Source organism: Gavialis gangeticus, unplaced genomic scaffold (genome assembly GCF_001723915.1).
Source record: "Gavialis gangeticus isolate Ggan-Ray unplaced genomic scaffold, GavGan_comp1, whole genome shotgun sequence".
NCBI lineage: Eukaryota > Metazoa > Chordata > Crocodylia > Gavialidae > Gavialis > Gavialis gangeticus.
This window is the reverse complement of record NW_017729009.1, coordinates 4,400,812-4,412,018: the sequence shown is the minus strand read 5'-3', so window position 1 is coordinate 4,412,018 and position 11,207 is coordinate 4,400,812. Positions and strand designations below refer to the sequence as shown.

Here is an 11,207-nt window from a genome sequence, read left to right as displayed (position 1 = left end):
CGCATTCTGGGAAACTGCCTCGGGCTGGGGGGCGGTCCTGCGGCCTGGCCACGCCCCTCTGCCGCAGGAGGCGCGGAGCCCCGCCCCCGGGAGGCCACGTGACCGCCGCTCGGCCCCGCCCCGCGCTTCCGACGTGTGGGGGCGCAGGAGGCGGAAGCGGAGCGGAAGCCGCGCGGGGCCGGAGGAGCTGGAGGTACCGGAGGCAGCGGGGCCATGGCGGAGTGAGCGCGTCTGCTGCCGCCCACACGGGCCCGCCGCGCCATGGAGACAGTGCAGCTGCGCAACCCGCGCCGGTGAGAGGAGAGGAGAGGCGAGGCGGGGGCGGGCCGGCAGACCCGGTTGCCATGGGGACTCGCGGCTCTGAGCGCCCGGGTTGGCAGCGCGTCTGCCCGGGCCGAGGGCGGCACCTCGCCCCACCGCGGGGTAGTTGCAGCTGTTGTGATTTAGTTGCGTATTGACGCGAATCCGATTTCGCCCGAATTAATCAGCCCCGAATTAAACAGGTCGTTTGTTTGTAGCTGGGGGAGTCGCTCCCCTCCTGGCTGGAGTGTTTGGTCGTCGGTTCCACCTTCCTTCAAACCATCCTCGCAGGTGTATTGTTGCATGGGGTTAGGGGAGTCAGGCTTGTCACGCTGGAGCCGTGTCCAGCCTGTAACTGGACTTTGTTTCAGAAAGCAAGGAGCGAGATGAAGCAAGAAAGGCCTTGAGGCCCTTGAGTAACAACACCGAGTCACCGTTACCGAATGCAAGTATGGCAAGGAACGGGAGTCCTGGCAACGTAATTGCCAATCATGGAAATGAGAGCTGTGCTTTTGCAGTCGTGATGTTTAAGACACCTCTGCCTTAGCGTGATCAAAGAGTCATTGTTGAAGTGCTGAATTCCCTCAGCTCTTCACAGAATAAGAGTCATTTACCTCTGAGGGTTGGCAGTCTAAATAGGTATCAGAAAGCACAGGGGGAAACTCAAAGAAATGTTCCAGCTTAACCTGCCTTTTTATGTAAGGTGACAGGAAAATCCAAATCCTTTGGTATTCAAGGCATTGAAAAAAATGGGATTAAAGGGGTGGGGGGGAAATCTGGTCATTACTGTAAGTCCAAATAGATGTAATGTTGTCATCTTAATAATACCCTTTTTCTCTGGAACCCAGTAGGTACAGCTAAGATGACTGAGGTAGTTTCTTCAAAATATTCCTTTCTTTGCAAGGAGCATCAGTTAGTTGATAGAATATATTGCTTAGAGTTGCAACTAAAATATTTCAAGGAGGAAAGCAAAACTTGTGGGATTTCCCTGTTGCTGATGCACTTATTCCATGTATATGGTGCGGAATATATTTGTTAGTCATAAGTAACTCCGTCTGGAGTTCTGGATGCCCTATAATTACTTCTAGGTCTCCAAACACTAAGTCTGGCAAGTGATGATAGCTAAGGGAACTCGCATCTTTTTATAGCAGAATATTTGGAGGGCTTTATCTTCATCTGTGCACATGCACTGTATCATAGATCCTATAACAGTTATGTTTTCTTTGACATTTGGGAAAGTTCACTTCCCAGTGATTTAGAAGTCAAGCTGGTGACCCTTTAAAATACCTTAGAAATATTTTGAAGGTATTTTGGCATGGTAGTTGCTAGCACTTGTTGTGATAACCTTGTGTGTCTCTTGCAACACTGCACAAAATTTTTTTTAGGTGAGATCTGTCATGTTCTTTTTGCATTCTGCCAGTGTTCCTGTCTATTTTAAGGTTCGGTGATCTCTGACTATGGATGAGAGCAGTGGAGCCTAGACGGAGCAATTCACAACCAGATGATTTAAGTAGCCAAGGGGAAGAAATGGATCAACTGATGTGTAATTTATTCCGTTGCAACCTTTGGCTCATATTGTTCACAAGCAAAACCAGAAGCTGATGGGAAATAATGGGGGATGTCAAACCTCCTCCAAAGAACCCCAGAAAGTGTAGAAGTATGAAACCTTGCCAGCAATATGAATCTGTTCATTTTTTTCCCTCTAATTTTAGACTGAGTTAATATTGGGAGTTAATCTTAAAAGTCTAATTAAGAGGACTTTTGAATGAAAGACAACACGCTAGTATAACCAAGTCTGAAACCTTCAAGGAAACCTTGTTAGATCATGAAAAACTAATGACTTACAAGCTTCCATTTTTCAATAGGAGATTCATTCTGTACTCTTAAAAAAACCCCTGAAAAACAACTTTTCCTTTTAGGACTGACTGAGACATGTCAAATCAGATGTTAAATTTCTTTTTAATTAGTTTGGGAAAGGCCTAGGGCATATTTAATCTAAGGAAGTAGAATTTTGATTTTTGGAAGTCACTTGTGTCTTCCCTTTTAATTAAAGTTACTCATCAACAAAGGCCGCTATTTATTACATGTGTATTAAGAGTGGGGGAATGAAATGACTTATTTACTAATGTCCTAGTTAGTCCTTTTAACAGTTAAAAGTGCAAGCTAGCAGTGACAGGATGCTTATCCTCTGAAGCTCAGTTCAATGCCTTGTATATTGTTGCTAATATTCCTTAGTGTTTGCTCTCACTTTTTTCTGATAAGTAACATCTGTTGGGTGTGTGGGCAGTGTCAGTTTGGGATTTCAGAGACGTGAATCAAGCTGTTAGTAGCCTATCATTTCACTGCAGAGTGTTGTTGAACAACTCTGGACAGAGGATAATTTGGAAGCACTTCAGCAACTGAATAAAGTTTCAGTCTGTCAGAACACTATCAGTGGTGTGCAGCTGTTTCTAACTGTATGTTTGAGAGATGAGCAGAAGAGGCAGTTTCCTTTGTTTTGGGACAGATAGCAGCTGGCTTTCTTTTCTTTTTTTTTTCGTTCTCATTTAACTGACAAGGGAGCAAAATATCTGCTGTTAGTAATGTGTTTAGTTTACCTATAATTTAGTATATAATTGTCTGTATGGAAGTTTAACTATACCTGACCCAGATTAGATGTGAACACTCCAGAAAGCAAAATTGGTTTTGTTTCCATCTTAACCCTCTATAGAAATGTATGCTGTAAAAGACAGGGTGTCCTAGATAAATTGGATCACTCCTGACTCAGGCTCATTAGATGCTGAAAGAATACCACTGAATTTCTGAATATGTTCAGGAACAAGGAATCTTAGCGTCACTTGAAGTAGGCAATAAATTGGCTCCTGAAGAGCTCAGGATGTTTAGATGTTTAGTGATGTTTGGATCTTCTAAAATCATGTAGAATTGGTGTGTGCCTGGATCTAATTCTACACATTTTATTCTATAGTATCTGCCCTTTAGATTACTACATTTCAAGCTATTTGGTAATGGTGACGAGGTATTGTTATTCAGGCAAGAACAAGTAACCTTCTTTTGGTCTAATGCTTATCATTGCAAAGAAGCTAGTGACTTTCAGTATTTCGCCACTTCCTGAGTTTGCTTGCTTGTATGTTTCCTTCATTTCAGGAAGCCATTGTATGTAAAGCCCATGTGTATCTTGCTTCTCCTATATGGCTTCTGCATATTGATGTAATAGCAGATGCACACTGAGTGCTTTCCAGTCCTAGCTTCAGCAACTTCACAAAAGCTTTTTACATTTTTAGTATCTTAGATACAAACTGTACCTGTTTTCTTCATGTTTAGTGACAACAGCTCGTGTTATTTATAAACAGCAGGCAGCCATGTGTATTTCATTTTTTTATATAATTCAAATGTGGAGACTTAAGAATTGCTTGATAAAGAGCTACAAAAGTCCATTTGTCTTCTGTAACCATAGTATAACTGTTTTTAGTTCAGAGGCAATGCACTTTTTCTTATGACATGTGTTGGCTACTTAATGGATCATAAAAGATGTGGGTTTGGGTGTTTGTGTCCTTAAGAGCTGTTTAGAACTTGATAGTGATTTATATGTAGCTTCTTGGTCAGTAATTCTGAAGTATGTTAAAGATGATATGCAAAAGAGAAAAGAAATTTGCATTTTTCTTGTTGGTTTGTGATGCATAAAATTGGCATGGTTCTTTCCTCTCTTCTTCCCTCCCCCGCAACTGAAGGGACTAAAGAAGTTTTGGAATCTCTAACCAAGTCATCTTTCCTCATAAGAGTTTCAACTCCAGGTGTTAGGTCACTTTTTAATTTACTGTTAACATCACTTTCCACCTTGACTGATTGCATTATACTTTCATTGATTTCCTTTCCTTACCTCCCCCTTCACTCTGTCATACCAGCTCACCAGTCGCTCTGTCTTTCAAGGATAAACAAGTTCTGAATTTCTAGTGAAAAAAATGAGCAAGAAAAAGAACAACCCCCATCCTACAAAAGCGTAGTCTTTAATGGTCTAAATCTATAAGCTAGCAGAAGGTTTGTTCAGGAAGCAGTAGACACGATGTTGTTAATTATGGAATCTGTAAAGTGCACCCCGACATGATCCCTCATATTCTGGTGCCTTGGATATATAACTGTTTCCTGCAGCACAGAGGAAATGTAGATCTATGTGTTTGATAAAACTCTGCTCCCTGTAAGACTCAAAGCTGTTTTTAGTGTTTGGTGTTCTGATTTGCATCTAGTGAACTGTATTTTACTTCTTAGGTAGATGAAATCTTAAATGATTATGACAAAATACATTTTTTGTCAAACTTTCTCAATGCTGTATGATTTAAAACCTTTGTCTCACACTTCTGTTCTCAGAAATACCCAAATTATAGTACCTTAACCTTTGTTTCTATGCCCTTGTGTATACAGGCAGCTGAAGAAGTTGGATGAAGATAGTTTAACCAAGCAACCTGAAGAAGTATTTGATGTACTGGAGAAGCTGGGGGAAGGGTAAGTATGTTATAAAAATGGGTATAACATTTCTCTTAACCATGTAATGTTCTCTCTTTTTACCAGAGGTGGGGGGTGGTAGTGTGACTGGTTCCTGGCGTTGGATCAGTTACAACAGAGGTGTCAAAGATGCTGCTCACAGGCTAGATAGAGCCTGCGCAGCACTATCATTCAGCCTCCAGTGCTGCTCATGGTCTTGAGTGTACCCATAGGTAGCTTGTATGGTGTGCCAGGTGGTCCTATGTGCCGTATGCAGTACCTGCTCCAGCCATTCAGGGGTACATGTGACATCTGCTCCAGAACACACGTTGGATCTGGCATGCAGCAGACGCCATGTGCAGCATGATCCTGGAGCAACTCATCCAGGACATGTGGGGCTGGTCTGCATGCCTAATCCAGCTCGCAAATTGGCTCCACATCACTCGTCCAGCCCACAAACCAAATAAGTTTGGCCTCCCTGATCTACCATGTATTCTACATCATCTAACCACTGTGAGTTGTCAGAATTCCATTTTTAAATGGAAGAAGTGTAAAAACATGACAGAGTACTGCCAGAAAAGTTTAAGTAATCAGATATGGATTATTTTGTTTTGTCTTTTAATGATGAAACTTCACATTAAGAAGTGAATTAACAGGGGAGGGGGAATCCAGTTACTTGAAGAAGGTTACATAAGAAGTCTCTCCTCGTTAATGCAGTTGGGCTCAAGCTGGTATTTAGGTGCCTCATTGTTACTGAGGTTAGTAGTGATTTATGTTGTTTGAGTATGAGATACTGTAGTTTATCAGGAGTCATTAGGAAAGAAGTAGAGAGAGGATCAGCACCAGCAATGCTCCTGGAGAAGTACAGCTTGCTAGAAAAAGGAGCTTACAGAAGAGAAAAAATATAACTTCCTAAAACTTTGGGAAGAATGATTTCACTAAATGAACATACAAAATGGTTTCAAGATTGTTTGTAGGTTGGTCCTTCATTTCTGGTGAATAAGACTACTATTTTGGGGTTTGCATTTTTAAGGTTACTTCCACTACAGGGTCTTGTAAATCAAATAGTTCTTAGTTGGTCAAAAGAATCAGCTTTTCTAACAGAAAATACTGGGAATAACATTTGTATATGTGTTAATCCAACTGGTAAGGATGCAGAATTGGAATTATTAGAGTAAAAGTTTTAAATTACTGAAAGTGTTAGCATAAATTGTGATCTTGGGCAGCTATGAACAGTAAGCCTGTAGATTTTTCTTTAATGTACAAACTGTAGTTAGAAAATGTCACCTCTGTATTTGAGGTATAAAACCCAGAATTAAATTGGAAACCAAAACGCATGGTCAAGCAAGAAAGGGAAAGTTGGAATACAAAGAGTAGATAAAAATATCTGTTCACACTGTATGTGGAGAACTTTAAGCATTCTATTAATGCTGAAGACTGAAGACTGAAAACTGAAATTAAACCTTTCCTCTTTATCTTGGAGTCTCCAGTAGTCCTTTTGGGAAATTGTTGTGCGTGGGATGAGGGTACCAAGTAAGAGAGGCATGGGAGCTGTTCTTCTGTTTGTGAGCTATTATTTTCTGTTCTCTTCACTGGCCCTTGTTTTTAGTCTTGTGCTGAATAAGCTGCATTCAGCAAATTTAAAACGCAGACTACTTCCCTAAACTGATAGTCCTTTAAGATGAGCCCGAAGATCATTAAATTGACATTGGATATGCAAACAGGATATCAGGAATTCTTGCAAAATAGGTGGACTGTAAACTTTTAGTAACTGGCATCCAATTAAACATTCAGTGATTTTTGAGAACCTCAAATCTTGGACTCGGAGCACAAACACATCAATTGCAAATTAATACACTGCATGTTAAAAATGGTGTCCCTAGCTGCATGCTTTAAATCAGATTCTTGGATATGTGCATGCTCAGAGCACACGTCTAGGATTAACTCAGAGATTATTCTCACTTCCTATTCATTTTTCTTTTCTTGGCCTTTCTGTTGTCACCAAGGTTGGTGGTTATTACCAACAGTATTGAAAAGCACCTTATTTCAGACAGGCTACAGAACATACAACTAGGAACTACTTTTGATTATTTTGACCTAGTCTGGTTATAATTAAGGCCATAAAGGTGAGAGAGAGGTACTGTATCCTGTTGCAGAGCCATGAGCCAACCAGTGGTTTGTACACCTATGTTCTGAATACAGTGCTGAAACCTTAAAATGAGCTAACCTACATATTTTTGTTGGAAATACTTTTCTTTGAAACAGTTGGGGCAGATTTGGTCTATTTAAATGACAGTGTCAGTTTTCTGATTGTGAGGTGTAGAAGGCAAGATTTGAAAATATCTGCAGTAGGCACTTCTCCAGTTTATCTGTAGAGTAGAAGGAAAAAAACCCAGGAAACCCCAGAAAACTAACATACAGGAAAGTATGTTAATTTCTGTATCTTTTGTTTAGAGTTTTGGAAGAAATAAGAATTTAAAAACCTCTTTCTCCAAAGAAGTTTCTTGTTCACATCCTTGCCTTTTGAAGTAATAACATTTTTGGGAATAGGAAGGAGATACTCAAACATTTTGATTTAATAGAAAAACATTTGAAAGTAGGGCCTGATGCATCTTGTTTCCATTTTTTTTTTTTTTGTTTGCTCATCTCAAATCATAGCTTATACGGTATTTACTCTGTGCTAAGTATCAAGAGCTCATCTGCAGAACACAGAGTCTCTGCTGGTTGCATCTGTCCTCAGCCCTGAAGTCTCCCCATGTTAGATCAGAAAACTTCTGGCTTTTGGCATCTGTGGGTGAAATGTACTATCTTAGAGCAAAATCCTAACTTGACCTTTTTTGTATCTGTGCACCCACAGGTAGCTAGTATTGCATTGGTGACACAAGGTTGTCTCGCCCCCTGCCAGGCTTCTGTGTTGACAGCAGAGCATGGGGCTGCAACCTGGCTGGAGCCAGAGCCCAGCAGCAGTGGGGGTAGTGGTGGTGGTACAATTTCTGTGCAGACAACAGGGCCTGGGGCTGCAGCCTGGCTGGACCCAACATCCAGCAGCAGCAGGGGCAATGGCAGGGGCATGCATTTGTGCCATCCATCCCGTCCCCCACCAGCACTTACTTGTGGCCTATGTAGTATTGCAGTGATTTTGTATCAGTGGGACAGAATCTGTGCATTGTAACTGAGTGTAAAAAATTGGGTGAATGCAGGTAATAAATTTAGTTCATACTTTCCTTTTGCCTACCAGTTGTTGACTTGATTTACCCAGGCTGAGGAAATCTTCATTCTTTACCCTCATGGTCATTTCATATGTCTGTATGAGATATGTGCTCAACTTCCTTTGCAAATGGGTGAAAAGATAATTTTTTAAGCATCCAGAATGTGGCTCTTGCATTATTTCTGTTGATGGCAGGATAGCCCACCAGGAGCAGTATGCTAACCTACAGGCAACTTTGAGTCTGATAGTATGCTTAGATTGGGCTGGCTCTCCCTTTTGCAGTGATCTTTTCACTAAAACAGCGTGCCAGTTTCTAACCTCTGGCAGTGTTTGTGTTCAGTATTTCAAATTGTCTATTACAGATCCTATGGCAGTGTATTCAAAGCTATTCATAAAGAGACGGGTCAGGTTGTTGCAATTAAGCAAGTCCCTGTTGAATCTGACCTACAGGAGATTATAAAGGAAATATCCATAATGCAGCAATGTGACAGGTAAGTGCATGCAGTGAAACCCATATGCATTGATGAAAGAAGAGTAGTGTATGTAACCTGCTATTTACTAATTGGATCTAAGAGTTGCTATGCTGTCTTAAACACTTTTTTAGAGGTTAGACCGGCAATTATACTGTCCGAGGTGGACCAGGAAATACTGACAAAGTAAGTGTGATGTAAACTGGGTTCTTCTTTGCAAAAGTCTTCTGCTGTCCTCTTCTCAGTCTAATTTAGAAACATCGTACTATAACAGTATCATTTACAGAAACTAAAAGGCAGCAGAGATTTTGGCCTTGATTGATTTATTTAAAGTGGAGCTCTGGTGGAGGTCCAGTGACAGAACATAACACACAGAGATGCAAATACACTATTGTCTGCAAAGATGACAGAATTTTCACTTGTAAATCCTCAGCATACATAGATTTTCATGCACTAACTCAGTGGGGGCCATCCTTTTTGACAGGCGTGCCACAAACTAAGCCCCATGCCCTCCTCGAGTACCACTCCAGTCTGCTGCACCGCTTTCGGCTCTGTGCTGTGTTCCTTGCCTGCTTCATCACTCTGCTTTCTTTCCCGTGCTCTGTGCCCCCTGCAGTATCTGTTGTTGTGTTCACTGTTTCCTCCCCAGTCTGTGGCAGAGGCTCTCTATGACACTTGTGGCACATGTGCAGCAGTCTGGCCACCCTTACACTAACATATGCCTGTAGGTCAGTGCACATTCAGTGTTACTTTTGCACAATTGTTGGGAGATTGGAAATCAGGGTCTTCAGGTTTTGTATTAATAACACCAGTCATTACTTATGGGAAAATTGTTTGATTAGAAAAGATTACAGAGAGATCCGCTGCACAGAAGTCCTTATACCAAAGTGTTTCCCCGAATGAAAAATGTAAACTCTACTCTTTTTTTTTTTTTTTTTATATGCTGATATTCCACATCTAGATAAATTAATTGCTGTTTTCTCAGACTGCAAGCTTAAATGAAATACCATTTACTGTACTTAAAAAAATAGGATTCCGAATAGAATTGTACTGCTATTCACTCTTTGTGCAAACTTATCACCCAAATAATAAAATGCTCACAATTTTTTTCCCCAAATAACTTACAATGGTCTGTGAACATTTCTCCTTCTTGAAACCAAAATGTCCAGACTGACTGGAATCAAGCCTTTCATTTGTCTGTCTACTCCACACTTGTGAATACCATGGATAGAAAATCATGTGACTCTTATGTTCTGCACAGACATTAAAGAAATCTCCTTTATTAGCATTTAATTCTGCCTTAATTACTTAGTCATTTGCAGATTAAAACCAGTTTTGTTCCTTTCTTTAGCTCTATATTTCTGTCTAGTCAGCCTTTAGCTTTTTTCCAAAGGACAGCTGTTTTGTTCTGATTTTGGGTTATTTGCTAGGTAACCAGACAATGACGGTAGATGAGATAAAATGACCTAACTCTATTAAGTTTCTAAAAAGCATTAAGATCCAGAACTGAACTGTAGAACTAAGAAGGGTGTTTGTGTTCAAGGGGAGTTTCCTTTTAATGGAGGATATGAGCACTTCCTGTGAACTCTTCACTTTGTAATATGCTCAGTATTTAAATTTGGGATCCTGAATTTGACCTTGAATTTTCAGTAGATTTTGCAGGGTGGAGGTGTGTGTGTGTATGTGAAGGATGGAGGCGGGCGTTGGTTGTGCTTTGTATTGTGCTGCCACATATAGAGTTACTTTAGTCAATAACATGATGCTCTCTCTTTTCATCTTGCTCCCCACCCCCTTATTTTTTTGTAGTGCCCATGTAGTCAAATACTACGGCAGCTATTTTAAGAACACGGACCTGTGGATAGTCATGGAGTACTGTGGAGCTGGATCTGTATCTGACATTATTCGGTTACGAAATAAAACGGTATGTTCTTTCTCCTTAACTCTTGGTATTTTATAAATCTTAACACGTTATGAAAATCACTTACAAGTATGCAACCTAAATGTTACAAATGATAGTGAGAAGGTGGCTAGTGGTCTGTGCATCATTCACTGGCTGGATTCTTTTCTTTTTATAGTTGCTCAGCAACCAGAGCTTCCATTGGTTGCTGTGTGAGTAGCAAGTGCCTGACATTTCTGAAATTGAGGGTGGCTATCGCCACATAGCTAGCTAGATCAAGTTAGCTAATTAGTTAATGTAATTATGGATTTAGTAGCTATTCAGATTAGATGAACTACAATGCTTCCAAAAACAGAATGAGTCTCTAGTTATTTTGTAACAGCATAAATATCTGCTTGTGAAAGGGCATACAACACTGTGTGAAACTGTAAAACCATACCTTCTGTATATTTCTAACTGAAACTATAATTTTCTGTTAGTTGATATGGCAAGGAAATGTCAGTCTTTCACATCAGATGCTTTATAGTCTCGGTGAATCATGGTTGGCTATAACTTTTGTCTTCTGTAGTTGACAGAAGAGGAAATTGCTACAATAGTACAGTCAACCCTCAAAGGACTAGAATATCTGCATTTTATGAGGAAAATACACCGAGATATCAAAGCTGGGAATATATTACTAAATACAGAAGGACATGCTAAACTTGCAGATTTTGGGGTAGCAGGACAACTTACAGTAAGTAAAAAATATCATTGTGTGTGTTCAATTTCTTTCAAGCTACAGCTACTAACATTAAATGTTTGTAGGCTTTTTTTTGTGTGTGTGTGTGTGTGTGTGTGTTTTTTTTTTTTTTTTTTT

General features: G+C 40.4%; 1 protein-coding gene across 1 annotated transcript in view; it reads left to right on the top strand.

The window, feature by feature from the left end:
* Nucleotides 1-128: 128 nt before the first annotated feature.
* STK4 (serine/threonine kinase 4) overlaps nucleotides 129-11,207 on the top strand; it is an 88,012-nt gene continuing 76,933 nt past the window's right edge. The window contains exons 1-5 of the mRNA XM_019509819.1: nucleotides 129-293; nucleotides 4,717-4,797; nucleotides 8,347-8,475; nucleotides 10,261-10,375; nucleotides 10,920-11,084. Of these exons, the coding sequence (XP_019365364.1) occupies nucleotides 262-293; nucleotides 4,717-4,797; nucleotides 8,347-8,475; nucleotides 10,261-10,375; nucleotides 10,920-11,084 (522 nt within the window). The 5' untranslated portion in view covers nucleotides 129-261. The remainder of the gene's footprint in view (nucleotides 294-4,716; nucleotides 4,798-8,346; nucleotides 8,476-10,260; nucleotides 10,376-10,919; nucleotides 11,085-11,207) is intronic.